Source organism: Balaenoptera ricei, chromosome 4 (genome assembly GCF_028023285.1).
Source record: "Balaenoptera ricei isolate mBalRic1 chromosome 4, mBalRic1.hap2, whole genome shotgun sequence".
NCBI lineage: Eukaryota > Metazoa > Chordata > Mammalia > Artiodactyla > Balaenopteridae > Balaenoptera > Balaenoptera ricei.
The window spans coordinates 90,727,463-90,744,092 of record NC_082642.1 but is presented as its reverse complement, the minus strand read 5'-3'; the positions used below and the strand labels follow the sequence as shown (position 1 = coordinate 90,744,092).

At 35.8% G+C, this 16,630-nt stretch overlaps 1 protein-coding gene across 8 annotated transcripts in view; it reads right to left on the bottom strand.

Annotated features, from left to right (window-relative positions):
* The window catches only part of ZNF148 (zinc finger protein 148), a 126,596-nt gene that overhangs the window by 45,896 nt on the left and 64,070 nt on the right, over window positions 1-16,630 (bottom strand). For all 8 annotated transcript variants that reach the window (XM_059920922.1, XM_059920930.1, XM_059920928.1 and 5 more), the window contains one exon: window positions 5,174-5,299. In XM_059920922.1, the coding sequence (XP_059776905.1) occupies window positions 5,174-5,299 (126 nt within the window). The remainder of the gene's footprint in view (window positions 1-5,173; window positions 5,300-16,630) is intronic.

Below are 16,630 nucleotides of genomic sequence, written 5' to 3'. Positions count from 1 at the left end.
ATGTAAGACCAGGCACTATAAAACTTAGAGGAAAACATAGGAAGAACACTCTTTGACATAAATCACAGCAAGATCTTTTTTGATCCACCTCCTAGAGTAATGGAAATGAAAACAAAAATAAACAAATGGGACCTAATGAAACTTAAAAGCTTTTGCAAAGCAAAGGAAACTACAAACAAGACGAAAAGACAACCCTCAGAATGGGAGAAAATATTTTCAAATGAATCAATGGACAAAGGATTAATCTCCAAAATATATAAACAGCTCATGCAGCTCAATATTAAAAAAAAACCCAATCCAAAAATGGGCAGAAGACCTAAATAGACATTTCTCCAAAGAAGACATACAGATGGCCAAGAAGCACATGAAAAGCTGCTCAACATCACTAATTATTAGAGAAATGCAAATCAAAACTACAATGAGGTATCACTTCACACCAGTTAGAATGGGCATCATCAGAAAATCTACAAACATCATATGCTGGAGAGGGTGTGGAGAAAAGGGAACCCTCTTGCACTGTTGGTGGGAATGTAAATTGGTACAGCCACTATGGAGAACAATATGGAGGTTCCTTAAAGAACCAAAAATAGAATTACCATATGACCCAGCAATCCCACTACTGGGCATATACCCTGAGAAAACCATAATTCAAAAAGACACATGCACCCTAATGTTCACTGCAGCACTATTTACAATAGCCAGGTCATGGAAGCAACCTAAGTGCCCATCGACAGACAAATGGATAAAGAAGATGTGGTACGTATATACAATGGAATGTTACTCAGCCATAAAAAGGAACGAAATTGGGTCATTTGTAGAGACGTGGATGGATCGAGACTGTCATACAAAGTGAAGTAAGTCAGAAAGAGAAAAACAAATATCGTATATTAATGCATACACGTGGAACCTAGAAAAATGGTACAGATGAACCGGTTTGCAGGGCAGAAATAAGAGACACAGAAGTAGAGAACAAACGTATGGACACCAAAGGGGGAAAGCGGCAGGGGGGTGGGTGGGGGGGTGGTGTGCTGAATTGGGCGATTGGGATTGACATGTATACACTGATGTGTATAAAACTGATGACTAATAAGGACCTGCTGTATAAAAAAATAAATAAAATTAAATTTAAAAAAAAAACCAAAAAACAGTACTCAGAGTTGTTGTGAGGATTAAATGAGTTAATGATATCAAGTGTTTAGAACAGTGCCTGGCACATACTAGTGTGTGTAAGAGCACTATAAAAATAGTTATTATTACTATCAAGTTTGGAAAACAAGAAAAGCTGAGAGCAACCTTTTTAGTATGTAAAGAATGTTAAAAGAGAATGAACCAGAATAGTAGGAAAGCAATTTCATTTCTTACAATAGTGTTAAATATGGTGGAAGAGTAGACTATTTTATGTGAGGTTTTGCAAAGAACAATAAAAATAGGGTGAAAATTGACCTTGCCAAGTACTGCAGGGACATGACATTAAAGTCAGGACAATAAATTCAACAAAAAAAGACTAGGTGATCTTTAAAAAAAAAAAAAAAAAACACGTAAATCACAATCACCCTGGACTCTTTTAGTATAAATGGAAATCCCCTGAATTAGAATCTCCGGGGATGGGGCCTGCGTATTTATAACTGGAAAAGTCCTCTGGGTGATCTAATGCAGAGCCATGAGAACCACCAACACGAATGCACTGAGACTGAATTAAGTCTACTAAAACTTTTCATACATTTCTAATAACTTTAGTTCTCTGTAGTCCTAATCCACAACAAAACAAAAAAAGAGTCAAAGGGGCAATGGAAGGTAATGTTAAGTGGCCACATAGGTATAGCAATGTAAAAATGAATAGTATATCATTAAGGAATGAGACAGTGAAGCAATTATAAGCAGTCAAAAAACTCTTAAAGTCTAGCAGTCAGGAGTTTTCAGGATGAGGGGAAAAAAGCCCTAACATCTCAGTCTTCCCAGAGGGCTTCACTATGATACGTATGATTTTTTTTTTAATGTTTACAACATCAACCCCAGAGCATTAAAAGCTGAATTATGTTCAAATGCACTATGTTTTAAAAGAAAACAACATATTAAAGATTTCCAACAAAGTGGTTAAAATAAAATTAAATTTAAACATTTAAAAGGGACAAGTTTTTATTATATAGAAAATTTGTTTTCATAAAACAACTTATTCCATGACAGTATCAAATAACTTGATCAAGATAACATTCCCTAGCTTGATTACCCTCTTCTTCAGACATGCTGCCAAACGTATTTTGGCAATTTTCAAGTATCAAATCTACCTTAAGATGACTAAGCTTTGCCATATGATAAAGGCTCAGGAAGCAACTACTGCTTAAAATTCATGGCAGCTAAAAATGACATAACATTACAGTATTTCTCACCACAAAGCTTAGTTGGAAGGGAGCCAGGTCTACATGGATGTGTAAGCTCTAATATTTTTACTAAAAGTCCGTAAGATAACTTCAGTGATACTTCCTGTACGGATCCCCAATCTAACATGACACAATGGTAACATATACTCAAATATTAGTAACGGCAAAATCCAAGATTTGGGAAAAGTGTTGGCAGAGAGTGGAGTCCTCTAAGCATCACACATTACAATTATTTGAGAAACTTAAAGCTGTTTTTAAGGAATTTAAAACAAGCAACACATTGATTTATAAACATGAGATAAGGTTTTCTTTCTCTTCATACAGAAAGGGGAGAGTTACTTTAATGAAAAATCAAAAGCGTGAATGTTTAAACACATGTTCAAAGTTCTGAGACTCCAGACACAAAACCACTCATCTGGACACTGCAAGACCAGTGTTAAAAACAGACCACAACCATTCTCTGTCCTATTAAATGTAACAGGTCAGGACAATCTAAAAATAACTGTTTTTGTTATTCTCACATCCATGTCTGCCATATATTATTTCCAGTCATTTCAGCCTCCTAAGAACGCTCTAAAAAGACTGCCCAAAACATTTTCTTATATACAGTATACTCAGAATAGGCCAAATCTTTCATCTAGCAACTACATAGATATATATATAAATATTTAAATAATGTCCTTAGAAATATTTTGATAATACATTATAAATGAGTTTATCTCAAATTAGATAAGCAAAAATGGCTTAAACTCTGTAAAAATCTGATCTGTACTACCTAGAACATATAAAGATTCCAAATAACACCCTACTAGAAGATAATAATCTGAGTTTTAGTCAGAATTTCAGAATTATACTCAAAAACATGGCAATAAAACATCAAGGAAAATGTACAACTTACATATATTATGTTATTTTTAAAGACTTGAAATAGATTCCCCATAGATCAGCAATGAACCCAAAGTAACATAATCACTATCTCAATTTTAGAAATTAATTTTTTCCTCAAAGAACTTGATGTATTCATTAATGTAAAATTTTAAAAGTATCATATATCACTGAGAAAAACATTAACCCCAAGAAAAGAAAGGGAAGAAAGGAAGGGGGGATAAAGGGATTGCACAAAACATGAAATATAAAATGTCAATAATTATGGGGAAAAAAACACAAGTTTTAGTATGACCAATAACCAAAGAAATTAAAATTTAAACTATAATGAGACACCCATCTTAAGCTACAAAAAAAACAAAGTTTCATACTCAAGGCTGGTGAGAGTATGGACAGACACACCTTAGGTCTACTGCAGGTAGCAATGTAACTGATACAACATTTCTGGAAGGAGTAACATTATCAGGAAACTTTACTTATTTTGCTTGCTTGCTTGCTTATGTACTCATTTATTTTTAAAGAAACCTTTTTAAAAGTTCACGCCCTTTGATTTAGTAGTACACGAAGATCCATACACAAAGATTTCAAGAGCAGCATGATTTAAAATGAAGGCAAAGAGAAAACAACCTTCCAACAACAGAGCAATCACTGAATATAATGTGATATATCAAAAAATAATAATTCATTATGCAGGTAATAAAATCTTTATAAAAATCTTTAATAACTTTAAAAATAGCTTACATACTCTTTAAGTTACAAACCAGGAAATTCAGACAATCTACACAAATTTGAAAACAGAAAGGGAATATGGCAGAAAATTAAGGTATTCATCTCTAGGAAATGTAACTATGGGTTATTTTAGTCTCTATATTTTTCAAACAATAGCCCAAAAGCAGTGGTATGTTGGTAAATGTTTAACAACAGTTTAAGGAGTCAGTGGGCTGTGTTGCTGACTTCCATGGTGTAAATATTCTCACCATGCCTAATTTCAAGTTACCAATGGTTTTAGCACCAGCTTGCAAAATTCCTGAAAACTCAGCAATCAGCTCTGGCAAGCCAGTACAAACTGGGTTCAGCACACCCAAAGTATACAAAATATACAAATAATGATGATGATTATGATTTAAATCACAAATACAAAAACAAGCAGCCCTCAAAATAAAAAGGTCATGTTATAAAATCTTTTTAAAAAAGCCTTCTTCACTATACAAGGGAAGAAAACAAAAGATGAAAAATAACTATAAAGAAATAAATTATACTATACAGAGTTCAGAGACTTCCCCAGAATACCAAAATGCTACATATAGTCAACTACTACTGTACTAAAAAGGAAAAAAGGCAGGCAATTCCTAATAGTATTTATGGGTCACTTGTTTATTTATTAATCCATTCATTCACCCACAGTATTTATTGAGAGTCCCTTAGGCCTACTATTCCAGGCTCTTGGGATATAGCTGTGAATAAAATTAGTCCCTGCCCTCGTGCAGCTTACATTCTATTCTAGCACAGTTATCACACAACCTTTTCCTAATGAGTAATCAATACTGAATTTTCCTGAAACCATATATTAAAATAAGTAAAACTAATATGAATGAGAAGCAAGGGAACTGCATACCATCTGTTAGTTTTTAAAGAAAAGAGAGACATGGGGTAAGAAAAGTTTGTTTTCAAAAAAAAAAAAAAAAAACACAGTGAAAGGGAAGTGGAAAAATTTAAAGCAGTGGCCCCCCACCTCCATTCAGGCAAGCATCCCTTCCTTTCTCGTGGTGAAGCTGATGCAACATTCCAACTTTACTAAGCCACATGAGACTTTTATGTTGCCTATGGTCCAGCCAGATTCCTGCCAATAAGATTAAGCAATTGTATGGGAGTAATATGTTAGGAACCACCACCTTAAAATATTCTCTTACTTTTGCAGGAGAACGTTGTTTCCGTTTCTTCTTTTTCTGTAAGTCTACTGGCTCTCTGATTTGTTTTTTGTCTCTCATCAGTTGCTCAGATACATCAGTAAAAGTAATTTCCTGCTTTACACTTATCTGTTAAAAAAAAAAAGTCAATTTTAGAAATAAACAAGAAGTCTATTGTGACAAAAAGCCATTGCATGCTTAATCCTCTGCTAAACCTACCTACAGGTGCTCCCAAAATGATTATTTGTGTGTGCAAGTAAAGGGTGTGTTGAAGAATTCATTAATATGTAATTGATATATAAGAATCAACAGTATATAAATTGAGGGAATAAACTAGGATTTTACAAAAATTTATCTAGAAAGAAAAAGACTAAAATGTCCTGGGAAAAGATAATAAGACCTAGCAGAATAAAGGAGAAGTGAGGACACAATTCCACTCCCACATTTAAGGAAACTGATGTTAAAGTTAAAGGCACAAAAAAAGGTTTAATTCCAAAATCAATAAAATACTGGGGGATAAAAGGGGTATTCAGACTTCCATGATGGGTTTCTCTCAATTTACAAAACATCACAAAAACAACACAAAATTCTAAAAGGTAATCTCATCAAAAAAGGAATGATAAACTAACAATGAAATCTAATTATCTTTAAGTTCAATGTTTTTGGCAATATCTTAGCCAGTATTTTCCTGGCCTCTACAACAAACTATCACCAAATGTGTGTTTATAGAACTGCATATGGTTTTAGGCCCCTGCTATGTACAAGACACAATTCTAGCTACATGATAACAAGAAATGTTAAGATGTCAACAATGTTATCTCATCTTTAGATCTCAGTTCTCACAGATGTGAAGAGTTGCGTATCCTAAAAAATAATATGGGGACTTCCCTGGTGGCACAGTGGTTAAGAATCCGTCTCCCAATGCAGAGGACGTGGGTTCAATCCCTGGTCAGGGAACTAGATCCCACATGCATGTCGCAACTAAGAGTTCGCATGCCACAACTAAGGAGCACACATGTCGCAACTAAGGAGCCCATGAGCAGCAACTAAGACCTGACACAACCAAAAATAAAAAAAATTTTTTAATTTAAAAAATATATGGAGGTTCTATGATCACTAATGGTAGCATCAATTCTCATCAGAATTGATGGTGCACAGTCATCCTGCTGTGCTACATTTTCAACCTATCCTTGAAATGAAAACACAAGTATCTTAAAACTAAGAAATTTTCAACTCAACAAGCTCTAAAATACATTAAAAATCCCTGACTCTTCGACCATGTGAGGACACAGCGAGAAGTCTGCACCCTGGAAGGGGACCCTCACCCGAACATACTTGCACCCTGATCACAGACTTCCAGCCTCCAGAACAGTGAGAAATAAATTTCTGTTGTTTATAAGCTTTCAAAAAAATCTTGATAATAGTCCAGGAAACACAATGTGCTAATGGCTAAATTTTCAAAAAATACACTTAAAAAGGGGGTGCAAAAGGTTATAAACATCTTACATACTCATAGTGTAAAGCTGGAAGACAGAGCTGTGCAGAGGGGTTCATGAGGGAAATACAACATAAGCCAGGAATTTCAAACTAACCAAATAAAGAACTGGAAGTTTTCAAAAATTCCTGAAATGTGGGGGGCGTGAGAATTGCAAATCAAGGAGAACCTAGGCATAAAAACATGACTGTAAATGATTATTTAGCTAATAATTCTTTCTATCAGGTTAGAGAATCGTACTAATGACCATTCTTTTGGTGTAATTATTTGAAACATAAAATAGAATGGTAAGGTCACCTCCAACAAGGCTTTGGAATACACACATGTTACCATCTTTGAAGTGATGTTTACTGAAATACAACTATTGAAGCTGGGTATGAGACAAGGAGAAATGACAACAGACTAAGCAGCTGCTGAACTGCTCTGTCTTATGTTGCAGCAAAAAGTAGTTCCAACATTTGTCAACTTATAAATTACAAAGAAACCATGAAAATATAGCATGCAGCAGTAAGAAGGAGACAGGGACTTCCTTGGTGGCACAGTGGTTAAGAACCCGCCTGCCAACGCAGGGGACACGGGTTTAAGCCCTGGTCCGGGAAGATCCCACATGCCACGGAGCAACTAAGCCTGTGCGCCACAACTGCTGAGCCTGCGCTCAGAGCCAGCGAGCCACAGCTACTGAACCCACGTGTCACAACTACTGAAGCCCGTGCGCCTAAAGCCCGTGCTCCGCAACAAGAGAAGCCACCACAATGAGAAGCCCGTGCACCGCAACAAAAAGTAGCCCTTGCTCGCCACAACTAGAGAGAGCCTGCTCACAGCAACGAAGACCCAGTGCAGCCATAAATTAACTAATTAATTAAAAAAAAATGAGACGAACTTTTTTTCAGCAAAAGTGTCGAGCAGGAGTGTAAGACAGATTCACAAATAAGTTCTTCAATAAGCAGCTATTCACAAACAAAGAGAACCTTTATGTGCAAACAGTGAAAAACATTAATTTATATATCTGAACCTTTTACCTATTTTCACATATATGGAAAGTGATCATATTTGTACTAGCATTGACAAATATAAGGTACACTTTTAACATTATGAAAGCACAGACCAAATCCTAGAGGTATCAATGAATCAAAGCATTGTGAATACCAATAGGCACATAGCAAGTTACATTTTTAGAATAGTCCAACAGGCTTATCACTCATAAATGGAATAAAGTAATCTCTACATATAACACAACCACACACTAAAGTATATGGTCCAGCCTAAGGTGCTTAGAAAGGATGTTGGTAAATCCATAAACATAAAGAGATGGGTATGAAAATGACAAGGCAACTAGAAAGAATGAGGTGCAAAAAGTCTGGGAAAATGAATCTTCTTTGGCCCAAGAAAGACTACAATAATCTATAAAAACATGTAAACTGCTTAAGCATGATAAAAGAGACAACAACTCATCTATAAGTTCCCTACTATTTCCTTGAGAACTATCTTTAAAAGAAAATCAAGTACTCAGTGTTACTTTTCACCTAAAATAAACCAAAGTATAATTAATCAAAGCAGGCATCTGCAGATGTGTGATAGTTGAAAAGACAGGTTTGCTGGATTTTTGAAACACATTCATTGGAACATCAAGAAAATCAATAGGCTAGGAAGTATGTCAGATTAAAAAACAAAACCAAGAAAAACCTCTGGTTTCTTCCCCATAGCTTAATCTTTACCATTTCACCTAGTCCCATGTACAACCTCCTGCCTACACTTGAGAGCCTGAATTTCAATGCTTTTCTCACTACCAAACCAGAAATAGCATCAATACTGTCAATCACCCTACTCATACTTCTCTCATAAGATTTGACTAAACCCAGACGCTTCTCCACCTGAAGCTGTAAGACCCCTGCTGATCAAAGCTCCCTCTGGATCTCCACTTTGAGACTGGGGAAGCCATCAGGCATGATTCCCATGTCCTATCTACCTTGTATATTCATCTTACTTCTTCCCCAACATCCTACCAAGAGGCAGAGCCCATGCTTCCTCACCCCTTGCCACTGCCCAAGCTGGTTCATTCTTGCTAGTTCTAATATATATCTCTTAATGATACTGAGGTATTCCTCATTTTTTATCACTCTCTCTTTATTCTCCCAACTTTAAACATAAAGAGGCCTCTCTATATTGAAAAAATCTTTCCCTTGATTCTAATCACTAGCAAATCACGCCCAGCATCCAGAATGACTCCTTCTTTTTCAGGACTTATTTCATGTCTTTTATATTTTACTATCTCATGTACCTGTATCTTATCTTGGTATCTGAAAATAAGATAGTCTTCTTTTGTATTTCTCATAACAGCTTTCACTCACATATTCATTCAACAGCTATTAAGTACCTGCTACATGCTAAATTCAGTCAGTCTAAACTAATACAATGGAAGCTTTAAATTTACTGAGATTCTAATATGTACAGAGCAAAATACCAGATACTGAGAACACATTCTATGACAAGGTCTCCTTTCCAAAGGTCTTAAAATGCAGATGGGAAGTTTTGATGCCTTAAAAAAAAAAAAAAAAACTAGTAACACTAATAAACTAATAAAATGGCACATATTCGGCTCAATCTAAATGAATGATACAGGGAATAAGGGCAGGAACCAAATGGAGAAATTCATGAGATCTGAAATAACTGCAACTATATCTATCCCCCTTTAATTTTTTTCTTCCAAACATGCTACTCTTCCCAACAACTTTCTTCCACACTCAATACTGTTATTAAGCAATGTAACAAATTTAAACATACTTAAATAATGTTGCCAGACATATAATGTGATGAACATTTCATGTCATTTGCAAATTTTGGTCTACCCCTAACTCGCAAACAAGGTGACCCCTTACAATCATTTTGGACTCTTCTTTCGCTTCATTCTCAATATCCTACGTCCATATGCATTTCATTCCAATTAACCTTATCAACCTTGATCCTTTAGGGCATTATCATCTACCAATGTATTCCTTCACAAATAAATTAATATAAAACTGTTTTCTTGCCATTTCCCCAATGAGGTAATCTACAATAGCTCCTTGTTGCCCGTATCACTTATACTCTCCCCAGCTCAGCTTTCAAGATTCTACACGATCTACTTTACAGAAAAGACCTAGGTCACTTGGCAGAAGTATCTGTTCTTACCATCTCCCCATTTCTGGAGCCATATGTTCCTTTCAATTTTCAAGTTCTCTTTTAGGTATTCTCATTCATCTTCCCACCCCTGTTTAAGAAAAAAGAAAGCATCTTGTGCTTTCCTCTATACTCTGTGCTACTGATTCCACTACCACCCATCTCTAAGGCTCTGCAGCTTCACTGCCTCTCTAAAATAATCTCCCTTACTTCACCAACTACTTCTCTGCCTAAAAGCACGCTTAAATTTACCCTATAAATTCTTGTGGGGCAAAATATTTCCAGCAACTTCCTTCCTCTTATGGCCAAACTTTTCAAAAGAATAATCTGTAGTAAGCATATAGGCAAAATAACTGCCACCAAACTTAGAGAAATGGTTATTCTGAGAGTAAAAACAGTATGTAGTCATATAAGAAGAATGTGTAACTATGGCTAGAAGGAAATTGTTCCAAAATACTGCCTAGGAAACAAATTGAATCAAAGTGACCACAAGTACTACAAGTGTTTAAATGTAAAAAGAAAGATATAAAACAATTAACTGTACTGCAAATACACTGCCTAAATAATGTAGCAATATTTAGAAATATTCATGGAGTCCAGAAAAAGAGAAATTTAACACCAAGAATATATCTCTGTGTGTATGCGTGTGTGTGTGTTTATTTCCAGGATGGTTTTGGAAAGAACAGTTAGATATAACCAGTCAACAGGAAGATTTCTAATTCCAAGCTCACCAAGCCACACAATAGGGCCGGGAAGAAAAGCAGCACATTGATGGACAGGCCTTTATGTGAATCATGAACCATAACCCTCCCTTTCTGCCTGACCCGACTGCATGCAAACTTCTGAAAGGAGCTACGTTTGTCAGGGTTTGACAAAGTCCATGACTATCTTTTGCTTTTGAAAAGGTTCAGGGACCCACAGTTCACAACAAACATTCTAGTGTACTTCTCTATAATATTTCTCATTATAAATTTGCATTTTGGTTGCTATATCAGCATCTTACAATTTAGATAACTATATAAGATGAAGTGGAAGAAGTGATCAAATCAAGTTATCTTACCTGAAACAGTGCTGACCACCCCCATCCTACCCAGAAATTCTATTCTTTTAACTTCTATAGCATCATGGTTTAAGTTCTTTGCTGTTCCTCACACAAGTTCTTCTGCATCCATCCTTCTACTATATATGTACCTTTATTTTGTAAGAGTTTTAGTACACCTCTGTCAGTGGCTCTCAAAGTTTGGTCCAGGGACTTCTGAAGATCCCTGACACCTTTTCCAGTGGGGTGCTCCATGAGGTCAAAAATACTTTCATTATAATACCTATTTTTTTCCCTCTCCTCTTATGAGTATATAGTGGCATTTCCTAGAAGCTAGCTAACATGTGATGTCACCAGAGACTAAATGTATTAGCAAATATGAGATAAGCCAGACAGTAAACAGATCTGTAAAATTGTAAAACAAATTCTCACAAAATATTTTATTTATAAACAGGGTTATATTTCATTAAAAATATGCTATATGTTAACATGTAATGGGATTTGTTACTGATAAATTAATAAATAAAATTTTAAATTTCTCAGTTTTAATTTCTAAAATGGTAAATATCGATATATATAACAGAAGCAAGAGCTGTTAAGAGTCCTCAATATTTTTAAGAATAAAGGGGTCCCCAAGACCAGAAATTTTGAGAACCACTGAGCTAGATACATCTTAACTATATTTTGCATTCCCTCCCTTTTCTCCATTCAGTTTCTTTCAATACAGGTGTCTGGGCCCAACCAACATAAAGAAATTAGTATAGACATGTGTGCATGTGTGAGTTAGTAGACACACACATACTGCCTAGCTCTGTCGGCTGAGATCACTAAGAAGTAATGAAATCCAACACACCTAGCATCCAAAACTTAGTTTCTAAATACCATTATCCAAACAAAGGGAAATGGAGCTCCTTGGAGAAGCAACTGATTTCAAAGCTGGGCAAGGAAAACTATACGATGACCTTGGAACATCTTGTGGTGCCAGAAACTAGAGTACATGTCAAAAGGACACAAAGGTCTGTCTGAAAGAGCTCCTAATAGGCAAAGCTGAAACAACTTGAGAAAAAAAATGACAGTACCAGATTGTAACTCAAAGAATAAGGCAATATCCATTCTGATATAAATGGAAATAATTTTTTAAATGGAGAGAAGGGACAGCTACAATTAACATAAATATAGAAGGAATGAGGAAAATACAAATTCACATTTAGGCAAACACTACATTAATAACTACAACTGGCAGGATCCACCAATGGATGCTTAAATAGGTAGGAAAAAACTTCAGTAGAAATAGGATATTTAAGCAGATTCAAACTATTTCCTACAAGATATTTGCCAATTACAAAGAAGAAAAAAGTGACTTTAAGGGAAAAACTGGCAGATATGACGTTAACAAAGTACTGAGAGTGTAATATCACCTGTAATAAGACATATCTCCACATTTTATACTCCCTGATATGATACACTGAGAAGAGCACAACATTTCTGTGGAATATGTCGAAAAATGAAAGCTTCAATCTAATCATAAGAAAACATCAGGCAGGGACTTCCCTGGTGGTCCAGTGCCTAAGACTCCACACTCCCAATGCAGGGGGCCCGGGCTCGATTCCAGGTCAGGGAACTAGATCTGCATGCCACAACTAAGAGTTCACATGCCACAACTGAAGATCCCGCATGCTGCAACTAAGACCCAGCACAGCCAAATAAATAAATAAATATTTTAAAAAGAGAAAAAAAAAAGAAAGAAAACATCAGGCAGACGCAAATTAAGAGACATTCTACAAATAACTAACAAATACTCATCAACTATCAAGGTCATAAAAGATAAGGAAAGACTGAACAACTGTCATGGAATGATGGAGACTCAAGAAGATACAACTAAATACAACGTGGAATCCTGAACTGAATCCTGGAACAGAAAAGGGATATTAGGGGAAAAACAGATGAAATTCAACTAAGGTCGTAGTTTATTTAATAGTATTTTACCAACATTAAGTTCCTGGTTTTGATAACTGTACTATGGTTGCATAAGCTTTGATATTAGAGGAAGCTGGGTGATGAGTTTATGTGAACTCGGTACTACTTCTGCAACTTTGTCATAAATCTAAAATTATTTCATAATAAGTTTTAAAAAACTATTCTATAATTTTTCTAAACTAAAAATAGAGTTGCCACATGATCCTGCAATCCCACTCCTGGGCGTATATCCGAAGAAAACTATAATTCGAAAAAATATACGCACCCCAATGTTCATAACAGCACTATGTACAATGGCCAAGACATGGAAGCAACCTAAATGTCCATCGACAGATGAATGGATGAAGAAGATGTGGTACATATACACAATGGAATACTACTCAGCCATAAAAAAGAATAAAATAATGCCATTTGCAGCAACATGGATGGACCTAGAGAATATCATACTAAGTGAAGTAAGTCAGAAAGAGAAAGACAAATATCATATGATATCACTTACATGTGGAATCTAAAATATGACACAAATGAACTTATTTACAAAACAGACTCAGAGACATAGAAAACAAACTTAAGGTTACCAAAGGGGAAAGGGAGCGGAGGAGGGATAAATCAGGACTTTTGGATTGGCAGATACAAACTACTATATATAAAATAAACAACAAGATCCTACTGTATAGCACAGGGAAAAGAATATAGAAAAGAATGTGAAAAAGAATATGTACATATCTATACACACACACATATATATATATGTATAACTGAATCACTTTGTTTTAAACCAGAAACTAACACAACATTGTAAATCAACTACTCTTCAATTTTAAAAAAACTCAGCATTTATATGGTGTTCTACAAATTTGTGATTCCTCCTCAGCATAGTAACTAAGATTTATCTGACATTTACTATGTGCCGGGCACTGTCCTAGGTACTAAGGATACAATGGTTGGGCATGCAGGGATGGAGCGGGGTGCTCGTGGTCTCTATCCTGTATAATCTATTGCATTTAATCCTACAGTAAGACTGTGAGGTTAGCATTTTCATCCCATTTTACAAATAAGAAAACTAAGGCTAAGAAAGGTTATTTGTCTAAGGGAAACAAAAATTTACACCCAAGTCTTCCAAATCCAGCAACAGAGATCCTACTTACTGTAATCTGTGAATTATTTTTTATCCTCATGTTACCAATAAACAAATTAAAACTTCACAGACACAGACCTACTAAAGAATGGACTTGAGGATATGGGGAGGGGGAGGGGTGAGATGTGACAGGGTGAGAGAGTGTCATGGACATATACACAACTACCAAATGTAAAATAGCTAGCTAGCGGGAAGCAGCCGCATAGCACAGGGAGATCAGCTCAGTGCTTTGTGACCGCCTGGGGGGGTGGGATGGGGAGGGTGGGAGGGAGGGAGATGCAGGAGGGAGGAGATATGGGAACATGTGTATATGTGTAGCTGATTCACTTTGTTATAAAGCAGAAACTAACACACCATTGTGAAGCAATTATACTTCAATAAAGATGTTTAAAAAAAAAAAAAAAACTTCACAGAGGTAAGTGTCTTACCCAAGCTATTGGATTTCAACCACTATTTTGTATCTCTTAATCTGGTGTTACTTCCATTACTATTGGGTTGGCCGAAAAGTTCCTTCAGTTTTTAAGTGAAAATAAAAGACACATTTTTCATTTTCACCAAGGACTTTATTGAACAACGTATTCACTGTTTTATTCCACTACCTTCTGCCATTTTTCAGGCAACTTCATAATTCCATGTTCCAAAAACTTTTTATCTTTTTGAGCAAAGAACTGTTCCAGGTGCCTTTTACAGTCTTCCAAGAAATTGAAATTTTTTCCATTAAGAGAATTTTTATTTATTTATTTATTTATGTCTGTGTTGGGTCTTCGTTTCTGTGCGAGGGCTTTCTCTAGTTGTGGCAAGCGGGGGCCACTCTTCATCGCGGTGCGTGGGCCTCTCACTATCGCGGTCTCTCTCACCTCCTTTGGATGAAGACCGGCCTTTGGTGTGGTTGGTGGTGGTTCATTTCGCTTGCCCCACAATCTCTTCCATTCCACATTATTGTACAGTACCCACTTTTCATCGCTCATCACAATTTGTTTTTAAAACGGAATATTTTCATTACGTTTAAGTAGAGAATCGTGGGACTTCCCTGGTGGCACAGTGGTTAAGAATCCGCCTGCCATATGTACAGGTGATTCACTTTGTTATAAAGCAGAAACTAACACACCACTGTAAAGCAATTATACTCCAATAAAGATGTTAAAAAAAAAAAAAAAGAATCTGCCTGCCAATGCAGGGGACATGAGTTCAATCCCTGGAGGAAGATTCCACACACCTTGGAGCAACTAGGCCCGTGACAACTACTGAGCCTGTGCTCTAGAACCCGAGAGCCACAACTACTGAAGCCTGCACGCCTAGAGCCCGTGTTCTGCAACAAGAGAAGACACTGCAATGAGAAGCCCGCGTACCACAACAAAGAGTAGCCCCCGCTCACCACAACTAGAGAAAGCCCACCCGCAGCAACAAAGACCCAACACAGCCAAAAATAAATTAGTTAATTTTTTAAAAATGCTTCCAAAAAAAAGTAGAGAATCGTATGCGGAAATACAGTCAAGAAGGTTTTTTTCACTTAACTTATGTGGAACCCAAATATCAAAGCGATTAACATAGCCAAGCTGGTGCAAATGATTTTCAAAGCTTAATTTGGATATATTGAGTATGTCGGCTATCTCTCTCGTGGTATAACACTGATTGTTTTCAATTAATGTCTTGATGTGATCACTATCAACTTCAACTCGTCTACCCGACTGAGAAGCATCGTCCAGGGAGAAATCTCCAGGAAACTTCGCAAACCACTTTTGACACGTTCAATCAGTCACAGCACCTTCTCCATTTGCATTTCAGTTGGGTTTTTACCTTTCTTGAAATAATAAAGCATAATACACCGAAAATGTTGCTTTTTTTCTTCCATCTTCAATATTAAAATGGCTACACAAAAATTCACCTATTTTGATATATTTTTTTAAATGCATACTGATATGACAGCTGTCACAATACCATCAAACAAAATTGTTTCGAATGAAGTTAAAGACAACTTAGTGCTACTAGAGCCATCTTACGGAAAAAAACCGAATGAACCTTTTGGCCAACCCAATATAACTGCTTCTTAAAAATCTAAATTAATCAAACTTATTTAAAATGATTTTTACACAAACATATTTCATTTTCCCTTATATAAACTATAGTTAGGTTGCTGCCAGAATGTGGAAAGAACTTCTAGTGGTTCAAGAGAAAGGAAATAATTTTAAAAAAACCAAAGTGGAAAAATGTCAACAATATTTATTGAAGCGTAAGACTTGAGTTTCAATCCCTTCTCTTCCAATTATTATTGGGTAAACTTGGCTTCCATAAGTAGTATGGAAAAATTTTAAAAAGCAAAGGTTGGGAGTTAAAAGAAATACAATCTAATCCCAAAGAGTAATACTAGCAGCGTGAGGCTAAACAACTAAAATTTAATCATTTGGAACTTTCTTCACCGATAAATGGAGGGAATATTCTTCACAGAATTTCTGTAGAGTTAAAAGAGATTATATATGTAAAGTATCAACTATAGTACATAGCAACATATAGTTGATTTTTTGATGTTACTGATTATCATAATCATTTCCTCATCTGTTTATTAGTGGTAGTAATAATATCCAGCTTATACACATCAGACAATCAAATGAGATTACATAAAAAGCACCCTGAAAACCTTCAAGTTCTAAATAAATA